Source organism: Canis lupus, chromosome 27 (assembly GCF_011100685.1).
Source record: "Canis lupus familiaris isolate Mischka breed German Shepherd chromosome 27, alternate assembly UU_Cfam_GSD_1.0, whole genome shotgun sequence".
NCBI classification, from domain to species: domain Eukaryota; kingdom Metazoa; phylum Chordata; class Mammalia; order Carnivora; family Canidae; genus Canis; species Canis lupus.
In genome coordinates, this window is record NC_049248.1 from 25,413,163 (window position 1) to 25,439,626 (window position 26,464).

At 36.2% G+C, this 26,464-nt stretch overlaps 1 protein-coding gene across 2 annotated transcripts in view; it reads right to left on the minus strand.

Moving 5' to 3' along the window:
* The window catches only part of ITPR2 (inositol 1,4,5-trisphosphate receptor type 2), a 472,751-nt gene that overhangs the window by 141,314 nt on the left and 304,973 nt on the right, over positions 1-26,464 (minus strand). For both annotated transcript variants that reach the window (XM_038577122.1, XM_038577123.1), the window contains exons 38-45: positions 20,974-21,082; positions 20,071-20,258; positions 13,753-13,936; positions 12,792-13,048; positions 9,398-9,598; positions 6,810-6,920; positions 2,509-2,604; positions 634-756 (exon numbers count right to left, since the gene is read on the minus strand). In XM_038577122.1, the coding sequence (XP_038433050.1) occupies positions 634-756; positions 2,509-2,604; positions 6,810-6,920; positions 9,398-9,598; positions 12,792-13,048; positions 13,753-13,936; positions 20,071-20,258; positions 20,974-21,082 (1,269 nt within the window). The remainder of the gene's footprint in view (positions 1-633; positions 757-2,508; positions 2,605-6,809; positions 6,921-9,397; positions 9,599-12,791; positions 13,049-13,752; positions 13,937-20,070; positions 20,259-20,973; positions 21,083-26,464) is intronic.

Below are 26,464 nucleotides of genomic sequence, written 5' to 3' on the forward strand. Positions count from 1 at the left end.
ATTTAAAATTTTTAACTTCTAAACAAATCTGCATTAGAAGATGCAAATTTATTCATGTTAATAAAATTGAATTCCTCAAACAACACTTAACAAGTGCCTGTTTTCATTAAGTACTATAGAATGGAAATAGGTCCTCTAAAAGGATTTGAAATTTAGCCTCATATTTGCTAGACAGTCAATGGAAACCAATCAGAAGCTGCTGTTTTTAGTTTCTGTATGAAGCATGCCAACCTACAACTCAGAGGCCTGAAGCCATCTGTAAAGGTTCATCCCAATTAGACCAAATGTACCCCCTTACTTCACACTCTATCTTTTCAGTTAGCTTCTCCTCCTCTCTCCTTCAAGCTTCCATTTGCTGCCATGGCTTTCCTATTTCTCAGGCTCTGACCTGGGAGTGTCTCCTTTCTCCTGGTCCAGCAGTTTTTGGTGGCAAGTATCATTTTCTGTGAATCAGCACCTAGCCTAGCTCTAAGAATACACTTGGGTATTGGGGGAGCATTTCCTCCTCCTTGGGCCAGAGCAAGGGGACAGGTGCTGAATAAATGAAGGGACCAGAATTAGAAAATATACCAAGCCATAACACAAAGCACAACTGATAAGATGAGCAATAATATAAGATATAAAATGTGACACCTGATGGGCCAGAATATAGATATTGTGTCCAACGTCTTTTGGGGAAACACCATCATCTCCACCCTCGTCATCCCCATGGTCACATTCCAATCCTTGGTTATAGGCATTCTTCATCACATCCACCTATCAAAAAAAAAAAAAAAAGTTTGAAATGCCACAAATAATAGGCATTTTACATTGTTCACAAGGTAAAAACTGGAACACTTCCTAAGACTTAAAAGTATAAAAGAACTACAAATGAAAATGGCCTTGGAAACCATCTTTATTTAAATGAACATGAAAGTATTATCCTACAGTATTTTCTATCTTCCTGGAGAAATTTTTTGCTTTGATGTCTGTTGACAATGCCAAAGTTCCCATGCATTAGGAGACTCTGGAACCTTGATAACCATCCAGGACTTATTAAGCACCCACTAGGTAACAGGGTCAAGTGGTGCTGGACGTCACCCTCTGTGCTGAGGACCCAAATATGACACAGTATGTGTCCTCAGGGAACTTATTATCCGATGAAGAGTCAACACATCAAGAGGTAAACAAAATAGTACTATAGCAGCACTAAGTGTGAAGCACTAAGTGAGCACAGAGCAGGGGCATGAACTCAGGCAAGAGACTGATGATGGGCCAGAGGGAGGAGGGTGGATGATGAGATAAAGGTGTTGGAGGCAGAGGAGATAGTGTTTTCTAAGGACTGTTGTACAGTGCTGTTGTTAAAAGGACAGGTAAGTTGTTGCCCCATTTAATCATAAGAATAGAGAATTTCTTGCTTTTCTTAGCCCACTGCCCTACAGATACAAGGCTCCCAGTAAATATATGTTAAATAAAACTGCATCTTACATTTCTCTTTATCTGCCCTCCTCAACTCCATTTCCTTACTATGAAAGAGAGAGAGTAAAGGAGTACCTCCTATTGGATTGCCCGTGGTACCAACAGTGGTGCTCATAAGACTGGGACTTAGTCATGGGGCCACTGAGTGATATAGTTTGAGTATTATCTCAATGCTTTTGAAACCCAATGCTTTCAAGGAAAAAAAAGAGTAAGAGAGACAGAGACAAACCAAGAAACAGATGGTTATCAGAGGCGAGATGGGTTGGGGGATGAGGTGAAATAGGTGATGGGGATTAAGGAGGGCACTTGTGATGAGCCTTGGGTGATGTATGGAATTGTTGAATTACTATATTGTGTACCTGAAACTAATGTAACACTGTATGTTAATAAGGATGGAATTAAAATGAAAGAAACTCAATGTTTTTAAAACATGCTGAAACTACTTCATGATTTCCATATATGTGAGGAGGAAAATATAACTTCTACAATAAGAAGACACATTAATGGTCTCTATGGAACTCCATCAAGTCTTCATATAATTTCCTTTAGGCCAAGCCTGGTGCAACATTTCCCTGATAGACACAAGTACAAAAGGTACTGGTTTTATTTTTATTGTTCAGAAAGAGGTATAAATATGATTTTTGAGCAGCACATCTTTTTACACCCCTTTCTCATATATTCCAATACACAAACTAAAGCAAACTTATTTTTTTCTGGCAAAAAGAATTTTCAGATAATTTAATAGACTGTGACAATCTGATTAAGAAAAGTACTTAGAGTGGATAAAAACCAATGAAGTAAGGACCCAAATCACACAGACCTTTGCCATCATGGGATCTTCTGAGTTCCCTGGAAAAGTAACCTGGAAAGGTTGTGATATGCCATTATACCCTGGTAGAGCAGTAAAAGCCACTAGACCTTTTTCCTGACATGCATACTATAAACATCCCTTTTAGGATGAACCTTATTAATACAGTTTCAAAAGTTTTCTAAAAAAAATAAAAATAAAAAAACAAAACAAAACAAAAAAAAACACAAAAGTTTTCTTACCAGTTCCCTGGGTCTCATGTTAAAAAGAATTCTTTCCGCATTCTCGCTGTCATGTCTGCTTTCCATAATAGCCAACAAAAGCTTAGAGGCATTGTTCTAGAGACACAGATTGAGTTAATGCACATAGATAGCCTATTTCATGGATTAACGATCCTTGCACTTGTTTCATTTGACATTTCTAGGACCATTTTTTAAAAAACAAGCAAAATTTTAAACTGCTAATTTAAAAAAAATAAACTGCTAATTTTCATTTGGCTAATTAACATTTTAATAGAGTGTTTCACTTCATTGTCAACACAAATAAAAATAATGAATCATGAAAGATATGTTATGAAGAATATTTTAAATATTGGTGAAAGGATGTTTTAAGTAAAAAAATTGACTTTATATGTAATGCATTAAAATATAATACTTTCCATCACTGTTTTCTAAATAGACATTGCCATGATACCATTTTAACAAGACAGTAAGGTGAACCAGAATCGATGTATTTTATAGAAATGGTATATAATTTAAAGAACTTAACACAATTGTTTTTCACATGAAACATGAATACATGTTAGCATATCAAAATTTTAAGTAAATCTGAGCAATAATTACTGAGAATTAATCTATAAAATTTTAGATTCATGAGTTAGAAGTAAATTATAAACTTATTGATAATAGCTTACTGGTCTCTATGGCAGTAGACATGCAACATCTTTACCATCTGGGTTATAGAAGAGTAATATTTTCTATTTTGTTTGATAGAGACTAAAAATAGTTCATGATGTCTTTGATGTTTCCAGTTTGGTTTATAAGTATATATTCTCAAACATTTAACTTGCAGACACCAAAAATGCTTCTGATATAGTTGACTTATAATCCAAAGAATTACAGAAGGTCTTATTACACAAAGCACAATACCCTTAACATTTGGAAAGATATTTCTTTACAGTGTTTTCAATAGCACTGGCTCAGAATTGTGGCAAACAGTGAAATGATAAAAACCACCTGGGAGATATTTCTATAGTGTTTTTGCAATATTTATTTAGAAAGAAATCTCAAGCTCCACACACAATCTTTGATAGGAGCATAAGAGAAGTAAAGTCAAATGGCTTTAAGATGTTTCTCAGTGACTCAAAATTAACATTTTGTAGGATAAAAACATCAACTGAATCAACTGTTTGATGTATGTAGATAATCACCACATAAATATGTTAAATTTGTACAAATTAATTTTAATGGGTATTTTAATACCAAGTTCTAGCCAATTATTTTTTCCTTCAGGAGTGCAGCCTAAATCTATCTTTAAATGACTAATATTAGTAGTAATGATGTCTGACAGTGATGGGTGCAATGTGACTGACTCATCCTGAAAAAAAAAATGTTAGTAATTTATAAGGGAAGTGGCTTTATTTTTTTCTGGTACATTTTCAATTTTTGCAGATTTGTACCAATCCTAAAATCCATTTTTATAATCTAGCATCCCATACAAACATACCTAAAAAAATAATGTTCTAGGATTAGTGGAGAGCTTAAATCCTCAGAGCAATCTGAACTGACCCCACAGAATTCAAAGCTAAAACCTAGGCAACACTAACAGTATTGTCTAATGAACCTCACTTAACAGGCCCAATACATAATAGCTTCAAAATACATCCAATTTCAGAATACCATTGGCAATATCATTTTTTTCCAACCAATCTTTTTACACTACTTTGGAAGAATAGGAATCTTGTAAATGACCTGAAATCTGAGTCAAATTGAAAGTACAAGAGGCTATGTACACTAAGAAATCAAACGTGTGTGTCAGTATTAACAGAAGATTTCTTCCAAAGGAAGTGAGAGATCTTAAAAAAAAAAAAAAAAACCAAACTACCTATTTACAAATTTAACACTGTAAAGTCACAGATCAGTCATGAAATGTAAATTAAAAGTTAAAGGGCAAGACATATGCATGAAAAAATGCATAAACCTTCACAGTAAATAGAGTATATAGAGTTAAGGATACTTAAAACTATAAATGAAATTATAAATGATTAAGTAACTGAATTTAAGGAAGGATGAATGATACAAAATAAACCTTAATTTAGCATTTTGTAATATACATACTCTATAATGTTATGGAGAATTTATAGTTAAAAAGCATTCTACCCATGGACACTCCCTAAAATCTGTCAATAGATATTATTCTGCCTCAGACTGATCATTATATACAAAGCTTCATGGATTGTTTAGAAAACTGCACATGCATTGTTCTTTAAGTAGAAGACTATATTTTATATATTTCAAGTCAAATCCATTCATCTGTTATTTTATATATACCTTGATTTAGCCAACATCACATTTTGAAAAGATATGCATAAATAGTGGTTAGTAACAAATGAAATTTTAAGTAATCCTTTCTCAAAGAATTTTCATTTGAATAGCTAAAAAAAAAAAAATCTATGTAATATTAAGGAATACCCTAACATTTAGTTTTTTACATGGGTCTGGATCTGTAAATAATCTGTATGCCTATATTCTGTTTATTTTTTCTAATACTTTGTTTTAAATTGATGAACCACGGGGCTCCTGGGTAGCTCAGTAGGTTAAGCAGCTGACTCTTGGGTTCAGTTTAGGTCATCGTCTCAGAGTCATGGGATCAAGTCCCAAGCCTGGCTCTGCACTCAGTGGGGATTCTCTCTCTCTCCCTCCCTCTATCTCTACCTCTCCCTTACCTACCATACACGCTGTCTCTCTCTAATTTAAATAAATAAATAAATAAATAAATAAATAAATAAATAAATAAATAAATACTAAATAAATAATAACTCAGTATTTTCCCCCATTAAGTTATATCAGTTAAAAATGAGATTTAAAGGTACAGTCTTTAGACAAATAAAGGATTTAAAAAGCCACAGGCCAAGCCTTCTATATGTTCTTTATTTATTTATAAATTATGATTAAAAATGAATTTAAGATAAAATAAACATTTTTCTAGTAACTCAACCTAAGTTGTCTGGCATAGGCCTAGACTGGCTTCACTAACAAAAGCATGATTCTAGTGAGGAAAAGGACACAAGTTCAATCTATATAAGGATCACCTTCATTCTATTTTATGAATAGAAAGACCCAAGGCTTTTACATATTGCCAATGAAAACAGTGAAAATAAAAATTCATCTTGTCTATGAAAAGAAACATTTCCTGTTAATCTTCACATAAGTAGGAAATACATGCATTCCATTATATATCTAAATCTATATTTAGAAACAAAATTATAAAAATATCATTCTTATTCTTTTTTGCCATATATTTACCTATACAAAGTTTAATTTAATTATATTTGCTAGGGGCACCTGGGTGGCTCAGTTGGTTAAATGTCTGACTCTTGATTTTAACTGAAGTCGTGATCTCAGGGTCATGAGACGGAGCCACCATATGGGCTCTTATGCTCAGCCTGGAGCCTGCTTAAGATTCTCTCTGTCCATCCCTCTGCACCCCCACTTCTACTTGTGTGTGTGCGTTCTCTCTCCAAAAAAAAAAAAATTGCTGTGATATTAGATTGACCTGCCTTTACAGAAAAATTGTATTTAACCAATGATTTTATTTTACCCCTTTAACACTAAACACAGTAATGTAGTCTTTAATAATTCATCTGTATTGATTATCATGTCTTTGGATTTGGGATTTATATAGCCTCTTGTGTATATTCATTATTTCCATTTAAACAAAAAGTTGAAGAAATTTTTTTAAATGTCATTTTCTTCCTGAACTCTGATAAATGGAACTACTGGGAATTATGTGCATGGCTTAGGTTAAAGTAGCTTCTCAAAGGGAGTGTGAAAATCCCTTATAGTATTTGGCAAAAAATAAGATTCTGATGTAAAAGAAAACAACTTTTAGAAAGAAGAGAGCCATAAAACTAAAATGTAGCCCTTCTTTTACATGGTCTAATTCATGGTGACTTGCTAGATAGAATACTGTAGCCAAGATGAATTAAAAATATATGGCATAATGAATGTTTAACACCTTTTTTCTTCTATATCATAAAAAATATAAAATAAAAACAAAGAGAAGTAGTGAAACAAAGTGGCTACTTAAAAGAACTTTCAGTAAAGTATCCAACTGAACATTACCTCAAAGCTTATTGCACATTTATTAAGGATTTAGTGCACATTGTACTTTCACTATTCCTTTCTGTCAATTCATTAGCTGAATAGATGATAATACCTGGGTTTTTATAAGAGCTACTTGACGATTCAGAGTCAATTCTGAAAGGAAGTTTTATATAGAAAATGTCACTCCCCCCCCCCCCCGAAAAGTGGATTTACTCTACCTTCAGCTGGAGCACCAGATCCATTCGATATTTACCAAGAGGGTTTATGTCATTTAGAATCAAAGCAATGATGATATCAATCCCATTTGATTCATGAGTAGCAATACACGTCTAGAAAATAAAATGTTCATAAAACAATATTTATTTACAACATAAAAGCACTAGAAATCATCTGCCATAAAATAGCAGTCACCTTAGTTTTTTGACCTTTAAAACATAATTGAGATTTAACTTTGAGATTAAGCCAAGGGTTTAAATTTGACTTATTCTTTCATAACAATTCTTTTAATTGATTAATATTGATTAAATGGCTTTGAATGCAGAGCGCTCAAAGAGACAATGTGTGTAAACAAGTATCTTTTAAAATGAACTATTTTTTATAGAATTTGAAAGAATTTCAAAAATTTAGTTAAATATTCTTTCAAATAATAAATTATAATATGCCCTCCAATAGAGGAGTGCCTTAAATTTAGAACTTTAAGATCTGATCTCCCCTGGCTAGGAGAATATTCCCACTTATGAAAGGAGTGTTCACTGTGTGCCTGAGGCTTGTAAATCAATACTATTGGCAATGATGTAGCGTATCAGTTTAGCCGCTACTTAATGCTAAGTGAGTCACAAACAAAGCTGCTGTACCCGCTGGGTAGGAGCAGACAAGGAATACAAGCACTTTCTGATGTCTTAGGGACATCCATCAATTATGGGGTTTGGGGACAAGTTCTGCAGATTCCTTAAACTGAGCGATTTATAGAGGGACTTCACTTGGGAAGAGTTTATAAAACATCCTGAGAGATAACTATTAGTATTTTGAAGGTTGGGATCTACTGTGCCAAGATCCTGAACTTAATTCATGTATAGAACTTGGAAATCAGGAACTGGTGGGTTGGAATTTGTGGAACTACACATTACAATGCAGCACCCAGTGTCAAGGGGTTTGAAAAATGGAAATGCAGGTGAGTTAAATGAGAAAGAGTAAACTCAAGGTAACTCTGAAATGACTGTTATCTTTCAGAATGGGCTTCACTTCTCCCTTTGCAGAAAAATGGTTTTACTCCCCTGACACAAAAGAAAGGTGTCTTCCATCTATCTTCTACATTTCCTGAGTTGATCATTAAGACACTTGCGAGACTTGGAGGGAATAATTTGCAGATCATTTCTGGAATTTTCTGGCAACATTCTTTTCTCCCACACAGTTTCAGGGGGGAGGTTCAAAGTAAGTATATTTTTAGAGTATGTGGGATTCCTGTTTATTATGATTACTTATTACTGTCTTATTTTATTATTAGTTTTTACTTCTAGAGCTTACCTGACTTATAAATTATTTTCAAAACTCAATTTCATCCTTTTATAAGACCAGAAGTGAGGAATATGTGTTTGATATTACAGATACACATGTTTTTTTACCAACAACGAAACCAAGTCTCCAAATTTGTATTATTTTTCCTTAACTTTAAATCAACAGTTAGGTTTTCTTGTATCATTACCCTAGGAGACTGAAATATAATATAGGAAAATCCAGGTCAAATTCTGCAAACTCCTTTACCAGGTAACATGCAAATTACGGGGGGGGGGGGAAGCATCTTCATAACAAATTTTTTATGTCCAGCAATTTTTGAGTTTTTATTCTACATACCTATGTATGCATATGTGTGTACATGTTTATACATATATGTATGCCTATGGCATAATTTGCAATAGAAAAGCAGCATAGTTGTTATTTTTTCACACTTCTTTGTTATGCACTGATGTTTGGTCTCAATGGCTTCTTTATAATGTATGCCCAGAAATGTTTACCACTTGAAAGCTCTTCCTTCCAGAGTGAACCCATGTTTGCAATGGTAGCCCCATAACACTGAAGTGGATGTGAACAGCCAATTAATAAACTCTAGTGTGGCTTCCCTCCCCTTACTAGCTCAAGGGTCTTGTCTCCTACTCCCACAATGTTTCCTGGATATCCAAGAAAATGGAAACAGGCAAACATTCTGGGAGAGAGGTGAAGTTTTACCTTGAAAATGTAATACAGTCAAAAGAGCACTCTATCTGGACTCAATCAAAAATCCTGAATTTTAAAAATGACTCTACAGTTTACTGATTGTGTCACTCTGATACTGTGGAAATCACTTATCTCAGAGTCAGAACCTATTCATCCACAAAATGGGAGCAATGAGACCTATTTCATAATTTTCACAAGTTCACTGTGAGTATAAAGGAGATAATATATATTCTACACTACCGTGGAGTGGAAGAAGCCAAAGGGAGCGTATTCCACAAATCCTGGGAAAGAATCACTAAAGATGAAAGTTAAGCAATGGTGAAGAAACACATTTTATTCTTTTCAGTAGGTCTGATTTTTATCTTGGACATTTTCATGGGAATATTCTTTTACGATGAAATTAAATAAAAATAGGGCATAATATTTGCTAGTCAAGAATTCAGTCTTTGTAGGTTTCGTGAGAACAGTAAAAATATCTGGCAAAGCAAGAAGAAAGATCTTTTAAATGTAGACAAAGCATGGCTCCTTTACCAGTTTGATCCTTTTGCTAATTAGTCATGAATACTTCTGCGTGAAGAACTGCTTTCACGGTTACCTGATTTTCATGGCATGGGCCCTGGCAGTACTCCGTCAAGCTCTCCAGAGTCTGGTTGACCAGCACTACATTCTTCTCATTGATGTAGAGACCCAACAAACCCAGGCCACCCGTGGTACTTCCACAAATGCAGTCCAAAAACTGAAGGGTCTCACAGACGAGGTTATAATTTGTTTTGTTGTTTTGATTCCTCAAGAAGTTCTGAAGGCAAAAGAAAATATACCTGAGCAGTTAAAAGAAATCACTGGCTAATTGGTTTCAGCTCTGTCACTGTGTGTTTTTCTAACTCAAAAATATCCCCATGGCAATGTGGAATGGAATTACTCTTTATAAGAAAGCGTTCACATTTATTAAATTTCCCCTAGGTTTAAGAAAAAAGAGTCTTTTTTCCTCAAGAATCTAAATTTATCAGTATAGTTCATAACAAACATTTCTCAATGTCATTATCTTAAAACTATATGGAAAAAATTAGTAGGAAAAGGAAAAGGAAAAATGAAACTAGAAAGAAGTTCATCAGGACAGAGACGATCAAATTTTCAAGTAAATGATCCCTTATAAACAGTGCAGATTCAAACAGTAAATGATACAACTATATGGAGGGCAGCTTACAAGTACCTATTAAAATATTCAGTTAATCTACTGTTCCACTTCCTAAGTTATTGTATGTGTATATATATGATGCACACACACACATATACAGAAGACTACAAAAAGGTTCACTGCACACTGCTTATAATAGCAAACATTGGAAACCACACCATACCTATCATAATGTGACCGGTTTAACAAATAATAGTACATTCAAATGCTAGAATACTGCAAAGCTATACAAATAAAGTACTTCAATATGTACCAATAGAAACAAAATCTAGTATTAAGTAATTTAGTAACAAGATATATTCCTAAATTAAGATAACATATTTTATTGTAATATATGTATATGTAGTAAATATATCTATATATAGCAATATATCTTATCAATAAATTGCTATAAGATATATATTACTAAATGAGATATTACTAAATAAGTAATTTAGTAATTAATTGAGGAATAGTACATAATCTTGGTTTTTTACAAGAGTGTATGTGTACAGATCAATATGCTTCTATGTGCATAAAAATTCCTGTAAGGAAGTACAACTTGTTAACAGTAATTTCTTTGGAGGAATAAACCTAGTGAAAGGGTAAGTGTAGAGGGAAACCTTCATTTGTATTTATTACCTATTTTTATTAATTTAATTTATTATTTAATTTGCTTATTTGAATTTATTTCTACTATTTACTTTCTTTTAGTTTTTTTTAAATTTTTTTTTTCCAGTTTTGTATTGTGGCAAAATGCATATAAAATTTACCATCTTGAACCTCTTTAAGATTACAGTTCAGTGGCATTGAATATATTCAGAATGTTGAGCTACAATCACTATCATCCAATTCTAGAACTCTTTCCATTGTAAAACTAAAATTCTATACCTATTAACAACTCCTTATTCTCCCCTCCCCCTGGCAACCACTACTCTAATTTCTGTCTCTATCATTTTGACTACTCTAAATATGTCATATAAATAGAATCACACAGTATTTTTGTCTTTTTGTGACTAATTCATTTCACTTGGCATAATGTCTCAAGGATTATACATGTTGTAGCACATGTCATAATTTCTTTCCTTTGTGAGGCTGAATAATATTCCATTGTATGCAAATACCACATCTATCAATGGACACTGGGTTGCTTCTACATATTAGCTATTGTGAACAATTCTACCTTCTATTAAAACTATTTTAAAGATTTTATTTATTTATTTGAGAGAGGGAGAGCATGCAAGTGTGGGGGGGCAGAGGGAGCAGAGGTGGAGGGAAAAGAGGAAAAAGGATCTCAAGTAGACTCCCCCATGAGTACAGAGCTGGATGTGGGGCTCAATCTCATGACTCTGAGATCACCACCCAAGCCCCAACCAAGAGCTAGCCACTTAACTAAGCCACTCAAGTGCCCCCAAACTATTTTATTAAGTAGCATTTTGCAGATTGTTTGATCCCACACTCTTAATAAGAAAAATATTTGATCAGATACCATCTATCTCCTACATGGACAGACCAAATGGATCAGGATAAGCCTGTAGACACACCTCCAGTATCCTCTCTCTGGAAGTAATACTTTGCCTTCCACAGCTCTGTAGCAGCCCTCTCCACATTGGTGAGGTGGTCCACAAGATTCACAGATTCTACTCTTCATTAATTCCTGAGCTTCTCATCTCCTTCGAGGATAATTCAGTTTGTATTAATCTACCATCTCTTACCAATTCAGAACACCTGCACTCTAGGCTCTTGCTAAAGAACACAACTTTAAACTCTGCTCTCCCTAATCCTGGATATGTGTTCTTAAATTTTTTTTTTTTTATGATAGTCAAACAAAGAGAGAGAGAGGCAGAGACACAGGCAGAGGGAGAAGCAGGCTCCATGCACCGGGAGCCCGACATAGGACTCGATCCTGGGTCTCCAGGATCGTGCCCTGGGCCAAAGGCAGGCGCCAAACTACTGCACCACCCAGGGATCCCTGGATATGTGTTCTTAGAGACTATTTCACCTTTCACATAGTTATCCCATGGTGACATCAGCAGTGCACAAATGATGCAAAAAACAAAGGGCCAAAATTTCTAGGCACCTCTAAGTGCATCAATTTGACAAAAAAAAAAATGTACCAAAGAAGATGTAAGACTGGGGCTATATTCATCTACAAAGGTATCGACCTTTACTGTCCTAAAAATTCCTCTTCTATACTAACTGTTTCTAATGGAAAAGTATAAATATAGTCTGTATCCTCACTCAAGAAACATGAAGTGAGTTGGAAATGATGAAAGCCAGTGTCTATAAAACCGTGAAAGGTAGTAGGGCACCTGGGTGGCTCAGCTGATTAAGCATCTGACTCTTGGTTTCAGCTCAGGTCATGATTTCAGGGTCTTGAGATCGAGTCCTGAGTCAGGCTCCATGCTTAGCAGAGTCTGCTTGAGATCCTCTTTCCCTTTGCCCTTCCCACTCCTCTCTAAAATAAATAAATAAATAAAGCATTAAAAATAAAAGCTATGAAAGGTGTAGATGAGGCAAATCTGATCTTACTCAACAAATACTAGAATGCTAGGATTTGATGATGCTGATGGAGGCTAAAAAGATGTGAGTTGAGGATGCAATGGAGGATACTGTACAAGCCTGATTTTTTTCATGCATAAAAGAATGTTCCCCTCATTTTTCTTTATTTAGATGCAAAAGTTTCTTCCCAACTCAAAGAGCACTATTGGTTTTACTGATTATTTCTCCAAAACTATACGTTAGTTTTATTTGAATTTAGTTACCTACAATCACAGGCTGTCTTCTCAGCTTTTACACAAAGTAGAACAAATACCTGCAGTTCTCGGTTGTGATTCTCACACAGCAACTGAAGAAACCTCAGTATGGGCTGCATGATGGCAATTGCAGGGCTCATCGTTACTTCCTCTGCAGACTTTTCCTCGGCGTGTCCCGCTTCCGATCCTGCACACATAATGTCTATTTCTGGATCCATTTCCCTTCGGTATGCACAGTATGCTTTGGATGTTGCGGAAGAAGCTTCTGTTAATTGCCCTTTCATTCCCTCTTTCAAAAGTAATGATGAGTCTCTTACTGAAATAAAACAGTACTCTCATATTTCTGATTTAACTTCCTTTTGCTAATTAAAAAACAATACAACCAGTTACCCAAATTCTCTAATAATTGAATTGAAAATTATTTGACAAGAGGTACATCAATTCCCCCAAAATAATCTGAAGTAGCAACTAAAATGTTAAATTTGCACGGGACATTAAGAAAAAGATCTTAATGCTTCACTAATTTCAGAAGGGCTTGTGTGTTTCTGATAAATATAAAATATGAGAATTCTTGAATACAGGAAGGTAGAAAAAGTATGGCAAACTTCAAAATGTTAATGTTTATATGATTTGTATTTACTTCACAGAGACTCTGTTATTCCAAATACCAAGAATCTTTCATTAGATTATGGTGCTATAATTCTTATTCTTAAAGTTTGGACTTGACGAACACTCCAAAGGTTTGGGCAATTGGCTCTTTACCATGCATTCCACAATGATGCCAAGTATTTTCACATCACTAGTTGCTTTGCGCTGATGATGCCTAGTTTGAGTTTGGTTCTGCACAGCTGTTTCAAGGTAAGCCCCGTGGCCATAATAATTTAAGAATGGAGCACCATACACAGAACCACAGTTGGGATAATGACACTAAGGTAAGGGAGATGACAAAGATCAGTGAGACTTAAAAGTTGTGACCTTCTTTTCTCTCTATTCCCCCCAAGTACTCAAATATTTCGTTACCTCTCATTCGTGGACCAGCTGTCATCAATTCATTGTCATCATCCCTTTTTTTGTTACCTAAGTCTATGGTATTAACTGTTACTGTTGATCTTATCTCTTTCTGTGCAGCCTTCATTCGGTCATAGAGAACTTTGAAGAATTTTTCTGATTTTTTTTGTTCATGCAACTGCTGGTAGAAGGAATACTGCAAGAAACCATATTTTAAGATATTAATACCCAAGCGGAGAAAAATAGTGCTGCTATGCTTGAAATAAACATAAACATCATGGATAAAAGCAAAGATTTAATGTGCTGCCATTATTATTTCATAAATTAGCAGCTTTTACCAGTCTCCTGTACTAGTTAGCATATACTAATAATAGCTTGTATTTGCTTAGCACTTTCCACTAAAATCCAATATATTGTCCTGTTATTGAATTCATCCTTACTCATTATTTTACTTTAAAAATTTATAAGGGCACTGTAAGAAGTCATATGCAAAGAGTTACTTTTTTGGATTTATTTTTAAAGATTTTATTCATTTATTTGAGAGAGAGAAAGACAGAGATAGTGAGAGAGACCATGGGAATGGAGGGGAGAGAGAAGCAGGCTCCCTGCTCAGCAGGGCTCCATCCCAGGACGCTGGGATCATGACTTGAGCTGAAGGCAGACACTTAACCAACGTAGCCACCCAGGCACCCCTTGATTTTTTGTATTACTATAAACTCATGTTTTGACTCAACATATATTTATTGAGTACCTACTATGTGCCAGCCCCTTGCTACTACTATGGATAGAACAAAAAGGGAAAGCCACCACAATCCCTGCCCTCATGAGTTTGTCACCTAGAGTGGAAAACAGCCACTAACCCAATGATCATCCTGTGTAAATGTGAGTTTACACAGTTACAAAGAGTTATTTTTCTCTTTATCTAAATTATAGTACATTTAATTTAGAATGTGTTACCATGGCAGCCTCACTCACAGGAACCCACTGATAGATAGGCACTAAGTTTTTTTGGTACTTCATTAGCTACATTGCTTTGCATGGGGTCTAAGACAAGCCTGCCATAAAATGTATAAAACGGATTCTGCTTCAAGAGTGAATAATGATGTAGAAAAGATCCAACACCAAAAAGATAATGAAATATATCTTAGTGAAAGGTAAAAATACTGAACCTTGAGAATATCTGCCTAATCACTGTCTGCTTAATGCCTTATAGAAGTATCCAGAAGAGGTGGGAGATGATGGGAAAGGTGATATACTCCGGAGAAGACAGAATTTGTACTGAGTGGGGAAATTACATGTTATTAATATGAAAATCTGGGATAGACACAATATATACAACAGAAATAAAGTAAAAAAATTAATAAAGATAATTCTAGTAACTGTACTGATTAAAAGACAGTTATATAACCCTGATGAGAGACACTGTGAAGAAAACTTATGAAAAATAATGACTCCCAAATCAAGTACAATGAACCATAAGCCAATAAATGTAAACTGCCAGTTTTGGTGAGGCTGGCTCCTGTACATAGGCTTTCCTATAAGAATGCCGGGAACCATGACCCATAAGGTCCTGGGATTTGCAGGTAAGATTCTGATGGCATCAGGTCTTGAAATGCATGCCTGTCCTGCAATTTTCAATACAGGCAATGTATGAGTACAGAGCAATTTATGAAGCCTTAGGAGTTGGCTTTGTCCCTACAAGGGGAAGCTCTAAGCGAAGGCTAGCAACCCCTCAAGAAAGCAGGGCAAAAAGCCACAGTAACTATAGCAACTACAGTGAAACAGTGAAGCTGGTTCTGTTAATTCAAAGGATAAATGCAGCGTTTACAGACCTCTCTGGTCCCACAAATTAAGCTGATGCTTAAACCCTAATATTTTCAATATAATCGGGTTAGAAGGTAAAAGGAGGTGCCAATATATTAATGAGGAGGTTAAAGGAACTTTGTGGCTCTATGAAAACAAAGTTTTGTAATTTATTTAGTTCCTTGAAATACATTATCTCAGTGATACTTTCAGTACAACTGTGTGATAAGTAATAAGTATTCTTGTTTCCATTGTACAAATCAGTAAGATAAAGTTTAGTAAAGGTAAATGACCTGCCCAATATTACATAACTAGTAAGTTGTAAAAGCTAGGATTTAAATCTAGATTCTTTGACTCTAAATCACTAAATTTATTAAAGTCAGCTCTGAAGTTCAAAATAACAGGTTATTTACAGAGACTCCACCTTTTTAAAACCAGGACAGTGTGACTTTAATAAAGATAAAAAGCATGTTTTATATATATATGTACATAATCTCAACAGGAAGCATAGGATTTCTCTTGTGAAAGGTATGGTTTTTGATTAGGAAACTGCTTCCATAAGCTTCAGAGTATAAGGGGAAACCCTAAGGTTTTTTTTTCAGGAACCAAGGGTGATGGATCAACAGATCTGTTGACAGAGGAAGGACTTTCCCCCAAGAAGGATGGGGGAGCCTAGAAGAGGAAAGGCAGAGAAGGACAAGGAAGCGAGGAAGTGAAGAGATGGGGTAAGCCTAGGGCAATGATGCAGGGTGAATCAGCCAGCAAAATTTCCCAGGGGTCAGGAAGTAGGAGGTTATTTCAGAAAGGAGATGTTTAGAGTGGTGAAGAGCATGGATGATGGAGCCAGACTGCATGGGTTTGACTCCTGACTCTATCTGTAACTAGCCATGTGAGCTCAGTAGGGAGCTAAGACTGTCTACCTCAGATTCTTTCTTGGCAAGATGAGATAACATATGTTATCTCATCAGCTGTTGTGAGAACTAACCAAGTTAGTACACAGAAAGCACTAAGAACAGTGCCTGGTATTGCTTACTTTCATTGGTGTTATTATTAGTTCTCAGTTTGAAATTATAACAGAAGTACCTCCCCTCCGCTCCCCTTCAACCAAACTTTAATCATGTATGTGAAACATAGAAATTGGCTTCTGTAGCTAGAAGGACATAAAGAAGGGAATCAGATTCCTACAAAAGTAGGGCTGCCAAGCATTAGTGCCTAAGGGCACTGTGATGTTGTGAAACCCCCTGGGGACTGGCAGGGGTCTCAGGGAGGAGTGGGTTTTAGACTCTGATAAAGGGCAAGGAGTAGGATTCAAGCTGACCTCAGTGAGACCTTTTAGAGACCAGAGAACACAGCTGCTATTTGGGGTATACAGTGATCTAGAAAAGTGACCACCCTAAATAGAGGATGGCTGGTAAATGACATTATCATAACCCATCTTTTAAAAAAGGCCTTCATATACAGAAATAATTTAATGCTATTTCATCAACATATCTTTGCTGAATGGTGATAAAGCACTGTAGATAGCAGAAATAGGACATGATCTACTTTGAGAAAGATGACATTTAATTGGAGAGGCAAGATGGCGTTCAAATAACAATGTAACAAAGTAGCATAGGCAAAGTGCCAAATGGATAGTAAGGAAATATGTGTTATGGGAGCTCAGAAAAAGGAGTGGTGGTCAAGGCCTGAGCCAGATGGGGAAGACTTGGGGAAGGGAGTAGAATGTGATTCAAACCATTCATTCATACAGCCGTCACTCCTGAACATTTCTTGGGCCAGATATGGTGTCAGACACAAAGGATACAAAGGTGACTGGTGTGTGGTCTCAATTTTTAAGGATGCATACATAATTTGCTAGACAGAGCCTGACGCACATGTGAAAAGGCAGAAATGCCACTGAAGACATCTGTAGAATACAGCAAGTGCAGACAGTAACTAGTGGACAATTTTGCCTAGTGGGACACGGGATTGGAAGAGGCTTCTAAGAGAGGTTCGTAGGTTGGGTCTTCCTAGAGGACAAAGCAACATGAGAAATGACTTGACACCTATGAGAAAGAAGAGCTTAGTATAGTTGGAGCACAGGAGAGAGGATGGAGGAGGAAGGAGGTAGAATAAGAAAGGAAAATGTGAAGAGATTAAATCATGAAGGATCTTATGGACTGTGTTCGGGAGTTTGCCTTTATAGGACAAGAGATTGCCTTAAAACAGGAGAATAACATGTTTTTTGGAAAGATATCTTTGGAGGCAAAGTGGATAACTATCTGGAGAAGCACAAAACTGGGATCTGGAATACTTACTTCCTGGAAGACATGGTGGCCCAGGAAAAGATAAGAAGGATAGATCATGAGGGCTGGCAATGCAGAGATTGAAAGCCGAGTGTGGATATGAGAGATGTTAATGGAGCAGAATCACCAGAGGTTGGCCTTCCATGAGATGCTCAGGAAGGGAGTGAGGGTGAGTTAGCTGAGGTCAAGGTGGGCTTTCAGCCTCCGGCTAGACATATGGGTAGATGGATTGCCAATCACTGAGGGAGGCAAAGTAAAAGGAGAGGTGGGTAGATGGAGAACAGCAGTGGATTCAGTGTGAGGCACGTGGAGTTTGAGGTACTAGTGGCACATCCCACGAAACACATCTGGAACACTAGTGGCACACCTGGAAAATCGCTGGAGGTAGAGTCTAGAGGTGTACTAAGTGAGTAGAGAATCATCTGTATGGATTGGAAGTTAAAGATGTAGGAATGAATGAGGTCAGGATGAAGGAACAAGCAAAAAACACCAGAGGCGAGCCCAAAGAAACTTGAGAGAGGTCAGGATTCAGGGGTTAAGTCGATCAAGAGGAGCTGTCAAAGAAGCCTAAGAAGGGATGGCAGGAGGTAAAATGATAAGAGAGGGGTGTTCCAGGACCTAAGGTGAAAAGGTTTCAAAAACGAAAAAGTCACCGGTGACAACTGCCACAGAAACATCATGTGAAAAAGGACTGAAAAATATCTGGGTTCTGAGGGGGTGCAGGGATCTCGTCAGGAAATTAAAAGTGGAATAGGCAGTTTCTGGGAGAGGCTGGCTCATTCTGCAAAAATACGAGGACTTCAATAAACGTAAATATGTAGGTAGGGTAAAAGATCTCATCTGGTGACCCTACATGGTCCACTAATAGGAATCTAGAAGGTACTTTAATTGTAAGGATTGCTTCTATCTAGAGATTTTTTTTAAAAAAATCCTTCACTACTGTCTGAATAATCTACACCTCACATTATGTAGTTGCCTAGACAATTTCTTTAGAAAGTCCCAACTGAATATCTGGTTGTAGAAGACAAGACCCTTTCCAAGAAAACCCACACAAATCCCTCCACCACCCACTCTCCCAGCTTCCCTCAGAGGAATTTGTGCTGCAGCTTCAATGCTATGAGAATTTTCAAGATGTTTTTCAACTAAGAAGTATCCGTGTTTGGGAGTTGTTTTTTGGTCATTGTGACATTGGCTGTTTATGAGGCCTTTCTTCGTAAAGTCACCTGCTATTGGATATAGTGAAATTTCTGTTGTTCATTGCATTTGGTGGATTAATAAAGTAACTACTCTAGTTTTCAATTAGATGGGGCTTCTACTTGCCATGAATAGGAAACGTAGATTCTGAAATTTCACATTAGCTGTAAGCATAGTTTACTTCTCCAACCAAGACAAATCCAGAAAGAACAGTTTAGTTAGTGAGCAGCAGGACAAGGAGCAAGATGCCAGTTCTCTGGGAACACTCCCCAGCTCTGCTCTCAGGCTCACCCAGTGTGTTCTGCCTTTGGAAATGGTGCAGCCCAGGGACACTTGGCTGGAATTTCAAAGTAAAATGTGTGCCTTCTGGAAATGGTGATATGATGATCAATGCGTGCAGGTAAGTATACTGCTACCTGTAGTGGAGCACTGAATAGGTGAATGACGGCTTTCAAATCACTCCTCCCGACCTAAATGAATAAATGAAATGGTTCTTCTCTCCCCAGAGCAGTGACAATTCACTTACTCAGAGGCATCAGGGTAATAAGAACTGGGAGATTTGGGACATCAAATAAAGGTGCAGTTCTAAACTCTTAAAGAAGTAAATGGAAGGGGATGTGCTGGAAGGTGTGGTCAATAGTACTACATCCTGTTATAATGGCAAATATGGTGTGAGGACTTTATTTATTTTTACATTTAATTCTTAAATAAGCCAAAATGTTTTTATATGCTGACAGCAGGCCTAAAAGTAGGCCTTAAACAAATGAGAATTCCTGGTATAATGTTAGAAAGGAAACTTCTGAGGAGTTTCTGCTTCTAAGGAATGTTCTGCTTCACTGAATAATTTGTGAAGGTCTGTAGTTTCTACAGTAAATCAAATAAATTTATAAGGAAAATGTGATACAAGGTGGTTGGGTTTGGTTTTTTGTTTGTTTTTTAGGTAGTCATGAGAAGCTAAAAGAAAAAGACATTACTTTCTTTGGTTTCTATGACAAGTAAATAAGAAATACAAATAACCAACATAATACTCATTATTATAAACAAGTACCTGAGTCTGTGTATTTCCTCCTTCAAGCAAGGCAATGCCAAGCAAAATGCCTTCTGAAAAAATTCTGTCATTTTTGGTGTTCACTATAACATCGATGACAAGTTCAGATGCACCTTCTTTATCCAGTAGACACTGAATATCTGACATTGATATGCCCATCTTATCTGAATCTTGTCCAGAAAAGCTCCCTGTGATTAGGAAAACAAAATAAGTAAACCTTATTTACAGACATTATTAGCACTAAAGGTTTTTCAATTCTTAGACCTTAAGAATATTATTTATCATTGGAATTTTTTCCCTTCAGCATTAAATATACTAGAAGCTAGGGTTTAAAAAAACGTCCAAAGTTTGTAAAAAACATAGCTTTATTAAATGTATGACACCTGTAATTAAGTGATTTTTTTCTTAGTAATAAATACTTTAGGGACACCTGGGTGGCTCAGTCGGTTGGGTGTCTGCCTTCAGCTCAGGTCATGATCTCAGGATCCTGGGATCGAGTCCTACACGAGGCTCCCTGCTCTTCAGGGAATCTGCTTCTCCCTCTCCCTCTGCCCTCCCAACTTGTGTGCTCTCTCTCTCTCTCTCTCTCTCTCTCTCTGTAAAGAATAAATTCTTAAAAATAAATAAATAAATGCTTTAGAAAAATAACATTAGCTTTATTTTTGTCCTTAATTTACATATTAAGAAATTATGACATAGTTTACTATTTTCCAGAGTCAAAGAGCAAAATTAGGTGTTCAAATCAGTTGTTTTGTGAATGCAAAATTTTGTACAATGGTTTCTAACAGTGCTTTTTGAGTGAATTTTTTACAATTATTCTATTTTAAGTAAAATGGTAGCATAACACCAGCATGGAGACATGTGACCAGAATCCTAGATTGATGAGAAAATGAGAAAGCTTACCTCCCCCTTGTGCAGATTTGCAGTAGGTTCCAGAGAGGTGTCCATTCATACCAACTCCATAGTCTCCTTTAAAGTAGCGATTCAGGAGTATTTTTCTTAAAGTGTTACCCTAATACAAAGGATAAGAAAAGATGTTTCTTATTGTTCTTTTTTCTAATGAAAAGGGCAACTATCAGTCCATTAAAATGCCACTTAAAATGCATTTTATCAATGATGGTGAAACATTAATAAATTAATAAAAATTAATTTTATACAGCATAATATTTTCTGAGACAAAAATTTGTAAATGTTTCTGGAGAAAATAATGATGATTTTGCTTCTCCCAGAAACAAAGAATAAAGTATAGTATTTTGAACAAAATGTACTGGAGAAAGTCACAATAGATTGTACTAGGAAAACTTACGTACTCTAAATTTAAGATTGCCTCAAAAGCTGAGGGTCTTAGTGTTGTTAAGAATATTAGTGATGCCCAGGGAAATACAGATCAAAACTACAATGAGAGATCACCTCACACCAGTCAGAATGGCTAAAATTAACAAGTCAGGAAATAACAAATGTTGGCAAGGGTGCGGAGAAAGGGGAACCCTCTTGCACTGTTGGTGGGAAGGCAGCCACTCTGGAGGACAGTATGGAGGTTCCTCAAAAAGTTAAAAATAGAGCTAACCTACAGCCCAGCCATTGTACTACCAGGTATTTACTCAAAAGATAAAAACATAGTGATCTGAAGGGTCACCTGCACCCCAAGGTTTACAGCAGCAATGTCACAATAACCAAACAATGGAAAGAGACCAGATGTCCATCGACAGATGAATAGATAAAGATGTGGTATATATCTACAATGGAATATTACTCAGCCATCACAAAAATGAAATCTTATTTGAAATGATGTGGATGGAATTAGAGGGTATTATGCTAAGCGAAATAAGTCAATCAGAGAAAGACAATTATCATTTGATCTCACTCATATGTGGAACTTAAGAAACAAAACAGAGGATCAAGGGGGAAGGGAGGGAAAAATAAGATGAAAACCAGAGAGGGAGACAAAGCAGAGAGGGAAACAAACCATAAGAGACTCTTAACGGTAGGAAACAAACTGAGGGTTGCTGGAGGGGAGATGGGTGGAGGGATGGGGTAACTGGGTGATGGACATTAAGGAGGGCCTGTGATGTGATGAGTATTGGGTGTTATATGCAACTAATGAAGCACTGAACTCTACCTCTGAAACTAATAATACACTGTATGTTAATTTTAAAACAGAATATCAGTGATGCCTAAAGAAAACATGGCTTAATAAACAGCCTAAGAATTAGAAACCAAAAGCCCTATTTAAAGAAGCTTAGTAAAGAGACCTAGGAAAGTGGAGGGTATACAGCAGGTGCTCCAAAACTTAAGCTTGATTAGACAGAGTGAATTATATTTAAATTCCAAGGGCTTATTCAGAAGATGATGTGCAAAAGACAGTGTATTCCTTTATAAAACAAGAATTCAAAAATTCCTTTCTTCAATCTTATACTGGTTACAAGACATTTTTAAAATGCTATATTTTGCAATATACTTTGCTTCATGTACATAAGAAGTACAGATAACTCCAAATCTTCCATTTTATTGGTTGTATTATTTTAATACACAAGAGCAATTTGAAGATATTATTTAAAGAACACTTTTTAAAACTAAATTAACACATTTACTGAGGTGTTAGTCCCATCCTGAAGGTAAGGACCCTGGAGCCCAAGAGCTCACGTAACTGGATGTGGATGATGCAGCTAACAAGTGATAGAGCAAGACCCAAACTCAATGCCTGACTGCACCCCACAGGCCATTTTCCCACACTGTGCTCTACATCCCTCCCCAGGCACACCTCCTGGTGGCGACACTGTGACACATGGGCATCACTGCTCCTCTCTCTCACGCGCTGGTCATACTTTCCTCTCAAGCCCGGAGGCTTTATCCCCGAGTTCTCTTTGTGCTGCTCTCCTCATCTTCCCTCCCCTGTCCCGTCAGCAATTTTATCTGATCCCTGGTTGCACAACCACTTCTGGTTTGACTGCCAAATGTCTTTCCTCCGGCTTGACCTGGCTCTCCTAAGGTTCTCATCCTGTTTCCACTTAGATCTCCTTATCTTCATCTGGAGGTTCTACTGGCACCTGAAACTCGACTTTTCACAATGGAATAGTCTCCTCTACTTTTTTCTCTTTTTCTTGAGGTATAATTAACAGAAAATATTATATCAGTTTCAGGTGTACAATATAGGTGATTCAACAATTTTATACATTACTCAGTGCTCATCGTGGTAAATGTACTCTTAATTCCCTTTTGCTGTTTCACTCATCTCCCCATCCACCTCCTCTCTGTCAAGCACAAGTTTATTCTCTGTATTTAAGAGTCTGTTTCTTTGTTTGTCTCTTTGTTCCTTAGTTTGCTCATTTGTTTTGTTTCTTAAATTCCAGATATGAGTGGAATCATATGGTATTTGGCTTTCTCTGACTTCTCTCATTTATCCTTATACCCTTTAGGCCCACCCATGTTGTTCAAATGGCATGATCTCATTCTATTTTATGGTTTAGCAAAATTTCATTGTATCTATATACCACCTCTTTTTTATCCATTCATCTGTCCACAGACACTCATGTTGCTTCCATATTTTGGTTATTGTAAATAATGCTGTGATAAACATGGGGTGTATGTATCTTTTGAATTAGTGTTTTTGTTTTTGTTACTGGACCATATGATAATTTTCCTTTGGTTTTTCGAGAACCCTCCATACTGTTTTCCACAGTGGCTACAACAATTTGCAATCCTACCAACAGTGCATAAGAGTTCTTTTTTCTCCACATCCTCACACTTGTTATTTCTTGTGCTTTTGATTTTAGCCGTCCTGACAAGTGTAAAGTGATATCTCATTGTGGTTTTAATTTGCATTTTCCTGATAAGTAGGGCAACCTACAGACTTAATGAAATTCCTATCAAAATACCAACATTTTTCACAGAACTAAAAAAATAATGCTAAACTTTGTATGGAACCACAAAAGACCCCCAATAGCCAAAGCAATCTTGAGAAAAGAGAACAAAGCTGGACGTATCACAATCCCAGATTTCAAGTTATACTACAAAGCTGTAGTCATAAAAACAGTATGGTATTGGCACAAAAACAGATACATAAATCAATAGAACAAGATAGAGTCCAGAAATGAAATCATGCGTATATGGTCAATTAATCTATGACAAAGGAGGGAGGAATATGCAATGGGGAAAAGACAGCCTCTTCAACAAACAGTACTGGGAAAAACTGAACAGCTACATGCAAAAGAATGAAACTGAACCATTTCTTACAGTATACACAAAAATAAAGTCAAAATGGGTTAAAGATTTAAATGTGAGACCTGAAACCATAATACTTCTAGAAAAAAAAAAAAACACAGGCAGGAATTTCTTTGACATTGGCCATGGAAACATTTTTCTAGAAACATCTCCCTAGGCAAGAGAAACAAAAGTGAAATCAACTATTGGGACTACTCCAGAAGAACAGGCTCTTGCATAGCAAAGAAAATCATCAACAAAACAAAATGGCAAACCACTAATTGGGAGAGGATATTTGCAAATGATATATTCAATAAAAGATTAATATCCAAACTATATAAAGAACTTCTACAACTCAACACCAAAACAAACAAACAAACAAAGCCATTAAAAACGGCAGAGGACCTAAACAGACATTTTTCCAAAGAAGACATCCAGATAGCCAACAGACCCATGAAAAGATGCTCAACATCACTAATAGTCCTTCCTTCTTAAACTCGTTTCCCGTTTCATTTTCAATTTATTTTAAGAAGATCAGAACCATTTTGATCATTTAAGGCCCCAGACTTAAGGGCTCATCTACTATCCACTCAACCTGACAATGATTTGTGACATCCTACCTATTCTCTTTCAGTCGTAGCTTCCAATAGTGCCTTCACACATACTATTTTAATCAAATAGAACTATGTGATGACTTCTCAAACCACAGTTTCCTGTCTTTCTGCTTTGCTCACATATCTTCTCATCTGCCTGAAAATTTTTCCTTCTGTCTTACTTATGGACATGTCCTATATCCCCTCTTCATTCTACAAATATTCATTAGGTATCTACTGTGTCTTAGACACTATGCTAAGTGAATAAGATATAACCCATTCTCAAAGTGTTAACAATAAGGTCAGTTCCATAATAGGCACAGTTATTAGGCCCTGCGAAGCACATAAAAGAAAATAATCGACTTTGAAGAGCACTTACATGCATATTTCCCCTAACCATATGATCATCAGAGCAAAGCTGTCTTGTGCACAGTACACAACAAATATATCCTAAATGTCACAGTGCCAGGAATTTTATAGACACTCAATCAACGTGTCTGGTGTTCTTTATACTTATAGGACTTTTACTTACTGATAATTAAGTTTTTATAACACAGACATTTACCATTGCTCCCTATTTCATGTTTTCTTCCTTCAAGACTTTTTCATATAGTGCTGTAGTGAGTAAAGGTGATGAGCAGTCTTGGAAGAAATAGGGAATCTAGAGAATACCTAAAGAATGAAAAAAAAACAGTCCATCTTCTTTTTAAGAGGAAGCCTTTTGAGTTGAATTAATTTCATCAGGCCAAAAAAATGATCCTTCCAAAAGGGGAGGAAAAACAAAATAGAACATTTCTTTGGAGTCAAATGGGCTTTTGCTGTGTATCTTATTATAGCAGAAGGAGATCCATAAACTACATAGTTGAAGTCTAACATTGGGGGAAAAATGTGAGAACATTTTCCCTTAAGTACTCAATTTCTATAAAGGGTAGCTCAGTTTGTTCCATTAATCATGCTTCTCACCTCTACAGACCAATGTACTGTAAGATACAGTTAGCCCAGCTACAATAAATAAAGCTGAAAAACATGAAAATCCAGGTCTGTTTTTCTTAAAATTGCACAAGTTCGTGTCACTGTCTGGAAGAGAACCTGCTGTGAACAGAGCTGGTTCCTTGTGACTAGCTCTCTTTTTATCCTATGTTTTAACCGCATTACTCCAAGGACCCAACCAAGAGATAAAAACAATGGTGTGTCCTTTTTAAAAAGGAGAAGTCAAGAGCTGCATTTTATCTTTTGTTTTTAAAAATGCCCTTTATATTGTTGGAAGAATAAAGCTGTTCAAAACCAACCATAGAGTAGAAGTGTGTCACATCAAGTTAAAATAAGCATCATATTTGCTATTACTTCTAAATTTTCTTTGGACAGATAAAATCTCAGGTGCTTATTGGATTCATAAACATCACAATCAAATGAGCAATTTGATTTTTTCAATTACTTTTCTTATCCAACTCCAGCCTTGCCAGAACCATATATTTTCTTGCTTCATAATATTCAGAATGCCACAGAAAGAGGAAAGGGTTTCTTTTCTCCCTGTTTTTTTTTTTAAGATTTTATTTATTTATTCATGAGAGACACAGAGAGAAAGAGAGAGGGAGAGACAT